This window comes from Haliaeetus albicilla, chromosome 31 (assembly GCF_947461875.1).
Source record: "Haliaeetus albicilla chromosome 31, bHalAlb1.1, whole genome shotgun sequence".
Classification (NCBI taxonomy): Eukaryota; Metazoa; Chordata; class Aves; order Accipitriformes; family Accipitridae; genus Haliaeetus; species Haliaeetus albicilla.
This window is the reverse complement of record NC_091513.1, coordinates 1,255,724-1,270,095: the sequence shown is the minus strand read 5'-3', so window position 1 is coordinate 1,270,095 and position 14,372 is coordinate 1,255,724. Positions and strand designations below refer to the sequence as shown.

Sequence of the window (14,372 nt, the reverse complement as noted above, 5' to 3'; positions counted from 1 at the left end):
CAGCGTGAGCCAGGCAAGTCAAGAGGATTGCCTGTGGCTTAGTGCAGAGAGAGGGGGAGCTGCTCTGTCCTTCTGTCTAGTTCCCACTTGCACTGTGCTTGCACCTTTCTGAGATGGAGGGTGAACACGCTTTCATGTTTTACACCGAAAAGCCACCAGGCACTGCTGAGGGTAGAGACACCCACTGCAGAGCACCAAATGTCTCACCTTGTCTCAAAGTCTCAGCACTCTGCTTCTAGCCAAGGACACACCGGGCTCATTTCACCAACCCAAGAGCATTTCCTCAATCCTAGCATCTCTGTGCTTCTCCATGGGGCTTTCAGATCACAGAAAGCTGCTATGAGACAGGTTTGCATCCTGCAGGGCAGCTAACAGCTTGGAAGGACACTCGGAGGTGATAGCCAAGTGACCTGATGTGATGGCATCTCTGTAAGGGAGAATCAGCTCATTCCCCAGCCCCACAGACACCATTGAGCATAACCCCTCACATTACAGGAAAGTTGGGACACTTGTTCCCATGGACTCAGCTGCATGGCAGGACCCACAAGATCAGTGTGTGACTCTGCAGCTGAAACTCCCATCCCCAGAGAAACAGACAGCAGCAGCAAGAAAATGGCAGTAACACAGACAGGTGGAGAACCAAGAAAAAGAGCAGAGATCAACTGGCTCGGAGAGGCAGCTGAAGTCTCAGGATAGAGTTACCCTCACCCAGCTGTGCATGCCACCTCCCAGACACCAGCACAGCCAGGCAGTTGTTCTCAGTCCCTGTGCTCTACTTCAGGAGGCTCCTCTCAGACTTACTGATCACTCCAAGTTACAGCTCAGGAGTCTCAGGGACTTGTTCAAGCATGACAAATCCTTCTGCATTTCTCAACCCAAATGGCCCCAAACTAAGAAACAGAAAACACAGACTCAGGAAAGCTCCTTAACTTAACAGGACCCTGCCCTGCTGTGAGATGCTTCTTCCACCCACAGCTTCTCCCCACTCTGCTGTTACAGTTCCCCAGGCAGGCTGAGTACTTACCCTGACCGGTGGCAGAGTCCCTGCCCCAGCACACAGCCCCCCATGGTGCAGGGACCCTGCTCAGAAGGACAGCCCTGGGCACCCCTGGCTGCACACCCACCTTCACACTCTGCAGCCATCCCCAGGTGAAGGCAGCTGACATGCCCTGTCCCTCTGAGGGTGCAGCAGGGAAGCTGTGCTCCAAAGCACGGCCTTTTTCTCTGCACTGCAGAAACTGTGAGAGTCCTCCTGACAGATCCCATAGGCTCTGGGATGTGCCGGCTTTAGGAGGTCATTCCAGGAACCACAGCTGCATTGCCCTGCTGCCAGAGACTTACCCTGTGAAGGGCTGTCAAGATTTTTCTCCAGGTCATCTCTCCTCTCTCCTCCCACCCCACACTGCCTTCAGCCTCCCTCTCCCTTCCCTCCTCTGCCCTCGGTGCCTGCAGGCAGTGCCCTCAGCCCTGCTGAGCTTTGCAGAGGAGCTGCTCCTGGGCAGAGCTGTCTCTCTGCAGTGCTGCCTGCTTGCCATGAGCTCCCTCCAGCCCAGGAGCCCAGCCCAGCTCAGCAGCAGAGGACCAGCCCAAGGCAGCCCTTTCTCTGCCCCCTCTGGGCTCCCTCCAGGTGTCCCTGGGGCTCCAGGGGAACCTGCTGGGAAACAGGCTGAGGCAATCACTGTTGTTTCTACCCTCAGCTGGGGAGAGCCAGTTCTTTCATGAAATGAAATTTTCCACTCATAGAAAAAGTTACATCTACATGTGACTTTTTTTTTCTTTCCAGAAATATAATCCTTCTCTCAGAATTACTTCTAATGTACCACTTTTTTCATGTTATTTTTTAGACAGGATACTCAGACAGTGAAAGGCAGGGATCTCCTTTACACCCGCTGAGGGAAGGGATCCATGGGTCAATGGTGGCATTTCATCTGTGTTTCTATTTATGGCATTTGAAGGATACTCAGCTCCCTCCCGTGCACACCACAAAGCCACAGGAGGTGGGATTCCTCTTGCCTGTCTTCAGGTGGGCACAAAATAGGCACCTGCATATGAGCTCCTTCTCTCAGGTCCCATCTGAGTTAATGGAGATGGAAGGCAGGAGTCAGGTGTTCAGACGCAATTTCCTGGTGACATTTGAGTTGCCCGAGGTGGTCCAAGATACATGTAGGTAACTGCAAACTGTAATGGAGAAGTTCACAGAGGCAGGGCAACATCTCGGGAATCATGTATGAGCCTGGTGGGAAATTCCTTTGGCCAAGTGACATGACAGCTTATGCCCAAATAAAGGCCAAAAGAACCTTTTCCTACTCCTTATCTTCATAGCAGTTGATACAGGTATTCATATGAAAGACTGCAGTCATGTACCATAGTGAGACCTGGGTCTCTCTCTTATTTTCCATCAGCTGGATTTACTCTACCTCCACTGGATATAATGGCATGTGTCCCATGTTCATCTCCACATTGCCTAACACAATTCAGGACAGGTACTCTATTTAATGTCCAAATCCAGGGCCACAGAGCTATACGAGATGCCAAGGCTGGCATGGACCTCACAGGACCTACAGGAAAGCAATTCCCACTCAGGGTGGTACATCACAGACACTCCAGACGGCATCACAGAGAGTGCGATTTGGTGCCTGTGTGCCCTTGACTGATGCCACCAGTCAGAGCCATCAGTCATCAGATGCCATCAGAGAGGCAAGGTCTGGTCTCTCGATACCCAAGAGCTGCAGGCATTGCATGAACATGAAGCAAAGTTGCACAGGGGTTTTTACTCACTCCCTTGATGATACAATCAACAGAAAGACCAAGAATTTTCAGAGTGTTCCTGGATACATCTTGTCTTCAAGAACAACATCCTCCAAGCACAGCAATGGTCCATATCAAAAGTCAGTAGAAACTCAGAAAAGAACTGAAGGGCACCAAGATGAACTTTTGGTACTTCAGGAACTGTTACAGAAGAAAAGACATAAGGTAGGACCACTGGTGAATTGAGTAAGATTCGGTGTAGATAGATCTGAGATACTCTACGTCACAGCCTCGGTTACCACCTGCCAGGTCTCCCAGGCCATTGAGGTGTGAGGCAGGACTCTGGAGGAGAACAACCAGCAGTGGATGGGGATCAAGCCTGGGGTTACTCAAGCAAACTACACCCTTACCACTCCATAGGAGCCACAAGGGCTGCATCCAAGGGTGCTGAGAGTGTTTTTTTCCCCAGGAGGTGCTCGTCTGTTATTACCCCAGTAAGAAAGGGATTCGGACACTGTGAGCTACCTTTTAAAATTATGTTCATCATCGTTAACACTGTAAGGAGAGAATCATGCAGATTATCTTCGGTCCCTTTAGATGGTGGGAACCCCAGGTGGTGTAGCATTGAACGGGCCTTCAGCCCAAATGCAGCAAAGCGTGCAGACCCCATCCATAGAAGACAGTCTCCTGTTTTGGTCATCCAAGCTACTAGGATTTTCTTACAAGGAACAACTCTACTCATCGTCTCAATAGTCAAACAGAAATGATGTTTTCATGATAACATCTTGCTGCACGGTTCTATACAGTCAAGGCCACGCAGGAGACGTAATGACCAGTACAGAGTGGGAACTGCCTGCAGGTCTTGTGTGACAACATGCTGCTGAGGTTGTCCTGTGGCCAAGGGATCTGTGCAGCAGAGAACAGGTTTGATGGCCGTGCTGTACGTGCAGCACAGCGGAGCCCTAAGAACTGTATGTTCAATAGTCTTCTGGTCAGGACCAGTATTCAGGTTTCCTTCAGAGAAGTCTGTGCTCCATTACGCTGCCACAACTGATGTGCTGTGACCCAAACGTGCATGGCCAGGAGGAGCTGGACACCCATGGCTTGTCACAGAACTGTGAAGTTTTTGGACTGAGATGTAGTGGGACAAGTTGCTGAGCTGTGGTGCTGCAATGGAGGGATACAGGCTCTGCCCAGGGAGCAGCAGGGAGGATGAGGACTATGGCCCCATGTATAAAAGGGAAGCTTGGATTTGTGGAGGTCCTCTCTGTGACAGACAACAGGTTGGACTAGCTTTTGTCATTTAGGATCAGAGCAGGAGTCAGCAAGAGTGACCTTGTGTTTGCAGTTACAAAAAGTGCTTGCTCAGGGAAAGGAAACAGAAAAGGTCTTTTGTCAGCAACCCCAGGAAGTCTCCAGGTTCATGAGCAGGTTCCTGTGGTGAACTTAAGTGCCCTGGCATTCCCTGGCAAGGCAAAGCAGCAGGGTGCCAACAGCCTGAAGGCTATTGGGACAACTTCTTCAGACAGCTGCCAGGTGGGCCACCAAGGGTGATTCTCACCTCGACCTGATCCTGGCCAACAAGGAACAGCAGGTTAAGGATGTGATGATATTCAGTGTCAGTCTTGGCTGCCATGGCAATGAATTAGTGGGGGAGCAGATGCCAAAATGCAGTGAGTAAGGCCAGCAGCAGAGCACAGACCTGAGACTCCAGAGGAGAAGACTTTGACATACTCAGGAGACTGAGACAAGTGGTGCCATGGAAAGCAGCTCTGAAGGGGGAAGCAGCATGGGAAATCTGATCGGCCATTCAGGACAGCCTCCTCCAAGCACAAGAAGGATCTCCCCAAACACCCATGAAGAGAAGCAACCATCTCCGTAGGCTGCTTGTGTGAACTGACTGAGCTCCACAGAAAAAAGGCAGCAGGCAGGAGGTGGAAGCAGGGAAAGCTGCCAACAGGATGTAGAAACCTTGTCCCAGGATGTAGGGACGATGCCAAAGCCAAAGGTCCCATTGCCTTGAGAGATGCAGGGGAGGACAGAGGCAGCAAGATGAGCTGATACTGGTTCATTAATCGTAAAAGAATAGACAGGGATCATGTGGGCCTGCTGCTGAGCTTCCTAAGTGTAGGAGCAGGTAAGGCTGAGGAACTTAATGACTTCTTTGGCTGTGACTTCTGCCAGGCCTTTGTGACTGGTGGCAGGGCCCTGGAGGAGAACAACCAGCAGTAAGTGGGGATCAAGTCAGAGGTTACTTTAGCAAACTCAGCCTTGAAGAGCCCCTGGGAGCAGAGGGGAATCATCCAAGGCTGGGGAGGGAGCAAGCCAATTCCTCAGCAAGGCTCACCCTGCATCTTTTTTGAGAGATCATGAAGATCAGGACAAGTCCCTGATGGCTTCCAAAAAAGTTGAGAGCTATCTTCTAACACAGGCCAGAGGATGACCAGGGGAACAAAAGGCTGTTTAACCTCCTATAGGAGAGCAGTGTGTCCCTGAGCATGTCCTCCTGGATGATATTTCTGGGAAGATGAAGAGGAAGGTGACTGGGCTTGGCCAGCATGGATTTGTCCAGGGCGGATCATGAGAGACCAACCTCATGGCTTTCTAGGATGAAAGGGCTGGATTTCTGGATGAGGCTGGATGATCAGTGGGTGTGTTTTATTATATGATTGCATACAGGACATCTGGAAGGATGGACAGAGGGATGGAGGGATGGATGTATGGATAAAGAGATGGGTGGAACTGGGATTGATAGTTCAGCCTCAGTGGGTCATAAAATATTGGTCCCGCTCTGCCTGGAGACCTCTAGGAATGTGGCACTGCAGACATTTGCATCTTGACTGCATGCCTCAGCCTGGGAGATGGGGATTGCCCCTGCTGGGGGGTGGCTCTGCCAGTCCAGCCACATGGGTCTAGGTGGTGCAGACTTTCCTTGAAGACATTCCTGTAACCCAAATTCATTGGGATAAATGCAGAATTGGCTATTCAAAATCAAGCATTTCATTCACTTGGTCTCTTTGCTTTGACATCTTCTCACTTTGACTACACTCCTGAAATCTCTCTAATTCACCACAGAAAAATTGAAGACTTGTATTGGGTCTGGCTGACATGGAGTGTTTTGGCTACTGCTGAGCAGTGCTGGCACAGCATCAAGGCTGCCTCTCCAACATTTTTGCCCCCCTCAATGGCAGGCTGGGGCTGGGCAAGATCTTGGGAGGGGACATAGCCAGGACAGCTGACCCAAACTAATCAAACAGATATTCCATAGCATATTACTCAGCTATAAAAGCTGAGTAAAGGGAGATGGAAGGGGAGCATTTTTGTCTTCTGGAGCAACCACTACAAGTACTGAAGTCCTGCTTCCCAGGAAGTGGCCAGACATTGCCTGCTGATGGGAAGTAGAGAATAACATCATTTGTTTTTCTTTGCTTTCGCACACGACCTTTGCTTTCACTTTATTAAACTGTCCTTATCTTGACCCATGAGCCTTTTGTTATATTTTCTCTCCCCTGTCCAGCTGAGGAGGGGGAGGGATAGAGTGGCTTTGGTGGGCACCTGGCACCCATTCAGGGTCAGCCTACCACAAGACTAAAGGCAAATTATGCCCAGGCTTGGCTCCTTGGGCTGTTTTGCATGCTAATGAGCCCTCTGGTGCTGAGTTCCTCAATTGTAGATCCTTAAAGACTGACCAAGCCTCTAGAGAAGTCCAAGTCAGAAGCAAACTTCCAGGTTTGTGAGGGTGTTAGCAGGCCCTGCTGAAGTCCGTCACTGAAGAGACCATGCAGGGAATGAGCAGACAAAGTTCCTGTCCCTGGGGGTTGGTGAAGCAGGAAGTTGAGGCACTGGGTACATGAGGAAATTTAAATGTGGTGGTCACTGTGAAAGCCCTTGATGTGCTTCAGCAAGCTGGATGGCCAAGCCCTGACCCCCATCCCCTGGGGAGGGGGCACCATTTCCTCTTGGGATGATCAGGGCTCTTCCTGGGGGCAATGTGAAGTGGGAGTGTGTGTGATGCTGCCAGGTACAGGTCAGCAGTACAACACCTTGCAGGTTCTGTGGAGGGTGGCTGAGGAGGCAACACAGCACTGGAGCTGTAAGGACCTCATGTCCACTAGTGGGGCTCATTGGAAGAGACAGAAGCCATAGCCAAGAGAACAAGGGTCTCTGCTCTGTTGGGGTGTCAAAGACCCACCAAGGCCCTTGGCCATCTCCACCACACCTACACTGTCCTGTGCCTGTGCCTGCTTCCTTGCTTCCAACACCAAGCTGGGGTTTTCTGAGGATTTGCCAATGCCTGTGAGCTCCCACAAGCCATCCCTTTTCTTTTAAAGCCTTGCTAATGCTCATTTACACCCAAGATTTCCAAGGGCCAGACTTGCTAGAATCCTCTATTTAGCACCACATCCCAGTGCTGAACTGCACATCCTCCTTCTTCTGCTGTTGCCTCAAATTACAAACTCAACCTGTTTCACTTCAGCATGACCCCCGCCCCGATAGCTCAAGTCTTTTCCCTGCCTTTAACTCACTCACTGATACACCTACATGGATCTCTCCGTGCACACTACATGGAAATGTCTATATCAGCCCGCATTTGCCCAGGAGGGGCCTGCCTTCCTGCCATCTTCCCAGGACAATCCTCTTCCTCAACCTCCACACACCGACATCAGCTGCCTTCCAGTTCTGTTTTCAGCCATGCTTGTAAGGATTTGCTACAGCCATTAGCAATACCCTTGTTTCTCACTAACATTCCTCAACCCTCTCTCACAGACCTACACTGTTGAGGATTTCTTGGCTGGGCGAGGGCATGTGAGCAATCCAGCCTTTAGCTGGGAACGAAGCATAAGTTTACAAAGTGCTGAAGCAGACAAGGACGCTGTGTCCTTGTACGCTGGGAAAAGGAAGATAAGAAGAGCCTGACAAACAACTCCTGGATGCCGAAGAATGAGATAAGTAACCGCTGGACACCTTGTGAAGAAGCTTGAGCAGCCAATAGAGGATAAGATAGCGCCGCGTGAAATGGGGTATTGTACCAATTAGAGTATTGTATAAGGCGCGTGCACAAGCACATAAGGTATATAACTGTGTTAAAAGTTGTAGTAAATGGGCTTCACTTGATCACATTGGTCTGTGTGTGATGTCCCCTGTGGATTCTCCGCAACACGAGTTCACTCTTGCTGACTCCTGCTCTGATGCTAAATGACAAAAGCTAGTCCAACCTGTTGTCTGTCACAGAGAGGACCTCCACAAATCCAAGCTTCCCTTTCATTAAAGGGGTATACTCCTCATCCTCCCTGCTGCTCCCTGGGCAGAGCCTGTATCCCTCCATTGCAGCACCACAGCTCAGCAACCTGTCCCACCACGTCTCGTTTAATCCAAAAACGTCACAGTTCTATGACAAGCCATGGGTGTCCAGCTCCTCCTGGCAGTGCACATTTGGGTCACAGCACATCAGTTGTGGCAGCGTAATGGAGCACAGACTTCTCTGAAGGAACCTGAATATGCATCCTGACCAGAAGACTATTGAACATACAGTTCTTAGGGCTGCGCTGTGCTGCACGTACAGCACGGCCATCAAACCTCTTCTGTGCTGCACAGATCCCTTGGCCACAGGACAGCCTCAGCAGCATGTTGTCACACAAGAGCCTGCAGGCAGTTCCCACTCTGTACTGGTCATTACGTCTCCTGTGTGGCCTTCACTGTATAGAACCGTGCAGCAAGATGTTCTCACGAAAACATCATTTCTGTTTGACTGTTGAGACGATGAGTAGACTTGTTCATTGTAAGAAAATCCTATAGTAGCTTGAATGACCAAAACAGGAGACTGTCTTCTATGGATGGGATGGGGTCTGCATGCTTTGCTGCATTTGGGCCGAAGGCCTGTTCAATGCTACACCACCTGGGGTTTCCACCATCTAAAGGGACCGAAGATAATCTGCATGATTCTCTCCTTAGAGTGTTAATGATGATGAACATAATTTTAAAAGGTAGCTCACAGTGTCCGAATCCCTTTCTTACTGGGGTAATAAGAGACCAGCACCTCCTAGAGAAAAAGCACTCTCAGCACCCTTGGATGCAGCCCCTGTGGTTCCTATGGACTGGTGAGGGTGTAGTTTGCTTGAGTAACCCCGGGCTTGATCCCCATCCACTGCTGGTTGTTCTCCTCCAGAGTCCTGCCTCACAACTCAAAGGCCTGCATGACCATGCTGGTGGTATCCGAGGCTGTGACATAGAGTACCTCAGATCTATCTACACCTACACTTCCTCATTTCAGCAGTGGTCCTACCTTATCTCTTTTTCTTCTGTAACAGTTCCTGAAGTACCAAAAGTTCATCTTGGTGCCCTTGAATTCCTTTCTGAGTTTCTACTGAGTTTTGATATGGACCATTGCTGTGCTTGGAGGATGCTGTTCTTGAAGACCAGATGTATCCAGGAACACTCTGAAAATTCTTGGTCTTTCCATTGATTGGATCATCAAGGGGGTGAGTAAAAACCCCTGTGTAGCCTTGCTTGTTGTTCATGCAATGCCTGCAGCTCTTGGGTGGGGAAGGGATGGACCTTGCCTCTCTGATGGCATCTGATGACTGATGCCTCTGACTGATGGCATCAGTCAAGGGCACACAGGCACCAAATCGCACTCTCTGCGATGCCGTCTGGAGTGTCTGTGATGTACCACCCTGAATGGGAATTGCTTTCCTGTAGGTCCTGTGAGGTCCATGCCAGCCAAGGCATCTGGTGCAGCTCTGTGGCCGTGGATTTGGACATGAAATAGAGTACCTGCCCTGAATTGTGTTAGGCCATGTGGGGACAAACATGGGACACATGCCATTATAGTCAGTGGAGGTAGAGTAAATTCAGCTGATGGAAAAAAGAGAGAGCCAGCTGTCCATATGGTACATGACTGCAATCGTTCATATGAATACCTGTATAAAGTGCCATGGAGATAAGGAGTAGGAAAAGGTTCTTTTGGCCTTTATTTGGGCATAAGCTGTCATGTCACGTGGCCAAAGGAATTTCACACCAGGCTCATCCGTGGTTCCCGAGATGTTCCCCTGTCTCTATGAACTTTTCAATTAGATCTTGCAGTTACCTACATGTATCTTGGACCACCTCTGGCAACTCAAATGTCACCAGGTTTTTGCGTCTGATCACCTGACTCCTGCCTTCCATCTCCATTAATTCAGATGGGAGCTGAGATGAGGAGCTCCCATGCAGGTGCCTATTTTGTGCCCACCTGAAGAGAGTCAAGAGGAATCCCACCTCCTGTGGCTTTGTGGTGTGCATGGGAGGGAGCTGAGTCTCCTTCAGATGCCATTGATAGAAAGGCAGGATGAAGTGTCACCACTGACACATGGATGCCTTCTGTGTAAAGGAGGTGTAAAGGAGATCCATGGCTTTCACTCTCTGAGTATCCTGTCTAAAAAACAACACGAAAAAAGTGGTACATTAAAAGTAACTCTGAGAGAAGGATTATATTTCTGGAAAGAAAAAAAGGTGGCATGTAGCTGTAACTTTGTCACTGAGCAGAAAGTTTTATTTCAGGAAAGAAATGGCTCTCCCTAGATGGGGAAAGGATCATCAGTGATTGCTTCAGCCTGTTTCCCAGCAGGTTCCCCTGGAGCCCCAGGGACACCTGGAGGGAGCCCAGAGGGGGCAGAGAAAGGGCTGCCTTGGGCTGGTCCTCTGCTGCTGAGCTGGGCTGGGCTCCTGGGCTGGAGGGAGCTCATGGCCAAGCAGGCAGCACTGCAGAGAGACAGCTCTGCCCAGGAGCAGCTCCTCTGCAAAGTGCAGCAGGGCTGAGGGCACTGCCTGCAGGCACCGAGGGGAGAGGAGGGAAGGGAGATGGAGGTTGAAGGCAGTCTGGGTTGGAAGATAGAGGAGAGCTGACCTGGAGAAAAATCTTGACAGCCCTTCACAGGGTAAGTCTCTGGCTGCAGGGCAATGCAGCTGTGGTTCCTGGAATGACCTCCTAAAGCCGGCACATCCCAGAGCCTATGGGATCTGTCAGGAGGACTCTCACAGTTTCTGCAGTGCAGAGAAAAAGGCCGTGCTTTGGAGCACAGCTTCCCTGCTGCACCCTCAGAGGGACAGGGCATGTCAGCTGCCTTCACCTGGGGATGGCTGCAGAGTGTGAAGGTGGGTGTGCAGCCAGGGGTGCCCAGGGCTGTCCTTCTGAGCAGGGTCCCTGCACCGTGGGGGGCTGTGTGCTGGGGCAGGGACTCTGCCACCGGTCAGGGTAAATACTCAGCCTGCCTGGGGAACTGTAACAGCAGATATGGGAGAAGCTGTGGGTGGAAGAAACAACTTGCAGCAGGGCAGGGTCCTTCTGCTGACAAGAGGGTGCTGTGTGGGTCAGGGCTGCTCACAGCTCCAGATCAACCACAGGACATTTCCAGGGACACTTTTCAAGGGGAAGGTCAAAGCAGGGATGTCTATAAAGTTAAGTCTTATAAAAGTCTTTGCAGAGCCTGTGTTTTTTGTTTCCTAGTCTTTCGGAATTTGGGGAGAGAAATGGAAAAGGAGGTCTCATGCTTGAACAAGTCCCTGAGACTCCTGAGCTGTAACTTTGAGTCACCAGTAGGTCTGATAGGAGCCACCTAAAGTGCCTTCAGCTACTCCTCTGCCTGTGGACAGCACCAGCATCATTGCTGGGTCCAGCAGGGTTGTTCTAACCTGCCCTTTTCCACCTGCAACAGGATCATGGACCCAGCCAGTGCCCTGCCAGCAGGCACATTTCTGTAGGGCTAAGGTGAGTGCACAAAGGTTGGGATAGGGTGTCTGAGAAGTGACAGGGAAACACTTCCCAGGAGGAAAATCTTCTGGCAGCAGGGGATTGAGCAGGGAATGAGAGGAAACTAAAACCAGAAATACTGTGGGAGGGAGAATTCGGAAATCTCTCTATCACCGCCTCCAATGCAGACCCCTTCCTGTGAGCAAGCCCCCTTGCCTCCTCTTCCACACAGCAAAGCCTCTGCCCTCAGAGCTGGGGGGTCCAAGGCATGAACCATCTCCTCAGCAGCCAGAGCTCCAGCAGAGCCACAGTGCAGCTCTCCAGCCACGTGCCCAGTTCCCTCTGCAGAGCCCAGGGGCTGAGAGCAACTGCCTGGCACTGTTGGTGTCTGGGAGGTGGCATGCACAGCTGGGTAAGGGTGACACTTTCCCGAGTGCCCAGCTGCCTCTCCCCTTGCCTTTCTCAGCCAGACCCTCACTGTATTGTTCCTTGTTTCTCTACTTGTCTGTGTACTGTTATCTTGTTCCTGCTGTCAGGTTCTCTGGGGATGGGACTTTCAGCTGCAGAATCACACGCTGATCTTGTAGGTCCTTTTGTGCAGGTATGTCCATGGGAAGAAGTGTCCCAGCTTTCCCGTAGTCTGTGGGGTTATGGTCAATGCTGTCTGTGGGCTGGGGCATGAGTTGATTTCCCCTTAGAGAGATGCCATCACATCGGGTCACTTGACTATCACCTCAGGGTGTCCTTCCAAGCTGTCAGCTGCCCTGCAGGATGCAAACCTGTCCTATAGCAGCTTTGTGTTATCTGAAAGCCCCATGGAAAACCACAGAGAGGCTCTGACTGAGGAAATGCTGTTAGGTTTGTGAAATGAGCCATGTGTGCCCTTGGCTTGAAGCAGGGTTCTGAGACCTACAGAAAGGGTGAGACATTTGGTGGTCTGCAGTGGATGTCTCTGCTCTCAGCAGTTTCTGGTGGCTTTTCAGGGTAACATGGGAGCATGATCACCCTCCATCTCTGAATGGTGAAAGCACAGCACAACTGGGAACTAAAGGGAGGGACAGACCAGCTCCCTTTCCTCTGCACTAAGCCACAGGCAATCCTCTTGCCTCGCAGGACTCGCTCTGTTCTCACTGAGTGCAGCAGAAATGATGAGGGTTTCTGAGAGCCACGAAAACTCCCCAGGGGCCATGGGGGAGCTGTAAAAAACCCTAGAACTCTTAAACTTCTTTTACCACTGTGGTTCCTTAGCACTGGGATGGCAGACTGGCCCCTGCACCCACCATTCCCTTGAACCCACTGCTGCAGAGCAGGGCTGACTTTTCAAGAGCCCATGGGCAGAGGCCCTGCTCTTCATTGCACACTTGACCAGCCAAGCAGGGCTCAAACCACAGGCCTGAAGGAAGGTCTCCTAGAAAGAGAAAAGGGTCTGTGTGTGTGGGAGCGGGAGGGCCTGTGGGAAATGGCTTTGATGTTGCTCAGAGTAGTCTCCCATAACTTGGTGCTGTCTTTCTCTCCTATGACAGGTCCCCCTGCCCAGAGGAAGAAAATGTCCAACAGCAGTTCCATGACTGAGTTCCTCCTCCTGGCATTTGCAGACATGCGGGAGCTGCAGCTCTTGCACTTCTGGCTCTTCCTGGGCATCTACCTGGCTGCCCTCCTGGGAAATGGCCTCGTCATCACTGCCATAGCCTGCGACCACCACCTCCACACACCCATGTACTTCTTCCTCCTCAACCTCTCCCTCCTTGACCTTGGCTCCATCTCCACCACTGTCCCCAAATCCATTGCCAATTCCCTCTGGGACACCAGGGCCATTTCCTTCTTGGGATGTGCTGCCCAGGTCTTCTTTGTATTATTCTTGTTTGGTGCAGAGTACTCTCTCCTCACTGTCATGGCCTATGACCGCTACGTTGCCATCTGCAAACCCCTGCACTACGGGACCCTCCTGGGCAGCAGAGCTTGTGTCCACATGGCAGCAGCTGCCTGGGGCAGTGGGTTCCTCAATGCTGTGCTGCACACTGCCAGTACATTTTCACTACCCCTCTGCCAAGGCAATGCTGTGGACCAGTTCTTCTGTGAAATCCCCCAGATCCTCAAGCTCACCTGCTCACACTCCTACCTGAGGGAAGCCAGGCTTCTTTTGGTTAGTGCCTGTTTAGCATTTGGGTGTTTTGTTTTCATTGTGCTGTCCTATATGCAGATTTTCAGGGCCGTGTTGAAGTTCCCCTCTAAGCAGGGACGTCACAAAGCCTTTTCCACGTGCCTCCCTCACTTGGCCGTGGTCTCCCTGTTTATCAGCACTGGCATATTTGCCTACCTGAAGCCCCCTTCCATCTCTTCCCCATCCCTGGACCTGGTGGTGGCAGTTCTGTACTCAGTGGTGCCTCCAGCAGTGAACCCCCTCATCTACAGCATGAGGAACCAGGAGCTCAAGGATGGCATTAGGAAAGTGATTTCAGGGATGTTTCTCAATAGTGATAAACTTTCTGTGTCTCTCCACAAATGACTCCCATGTTTTCCCATTGCAGGCCTGTACTTTGTTTCTTACAATTGTTAATATTTTTTGCATTGTTACATCTTGCTATTATGTTCCTGCATAAATTTCTGTATTTATCTCACTCTCCAGAGGAATGAACCTTCTCTGTCTCACATTTAAACTGTATAAGATTGTGTCTAACACTGGGTCAGAGTTGACTCTCTCATAGCATCTCTGTAACGAAATATCATATCCCCAGTGCAGTTCCTCAAGATGGAGTTGTCCTTCCTGAGCTGATGTCAACAATAGTACAAAGGAATTTCATGCCAAGAGGGCCTGTTGTTTCAAAGAGAAAAGCTCATGGTCATGTAGGTAGCTGTTGGAGACCAAGGGTAGGATTTCTGACCTTCCCACTGGTGT

At 50.8% G+C, this 14,372-nt stretch overlaps 1 protein-coding gene across 1 annotated transcript; it reads left to right on the top strand.

Moving 5' to 3' along the window:
* Nucleotides 1-13,007: 13,007 nt before the first annotated feature.
* Nucleotides 13,008-14,098, top strand: LOC138683171 (olfactory receptor 14A16-like). The gene has a single exon (XM_069774699.1). The coding sequence runs from the start codon at nt 13,023-13,025 to the stop codon at nt 13,980-13,982; it is 960 nt and encodes a 319-aa protein (XP_069630800.1). The 5' UTR covers nt 13,008-13,022; the 3' UTR covers nt 13,983-14,098.
* The last annotated feature ends 274 nt before the right edge of the window (nt 14,099-14,372 follow it).

Excerpts from the sequence above, each read along its gene's own strand:
- LOC138683171 (XM_069774699.1), top strand. The coding sequence starts at position 13,023 with ATGTCCAACAGCAGTTCCATGACTGAGTTCCTCCTCCTGGCATTTGCA.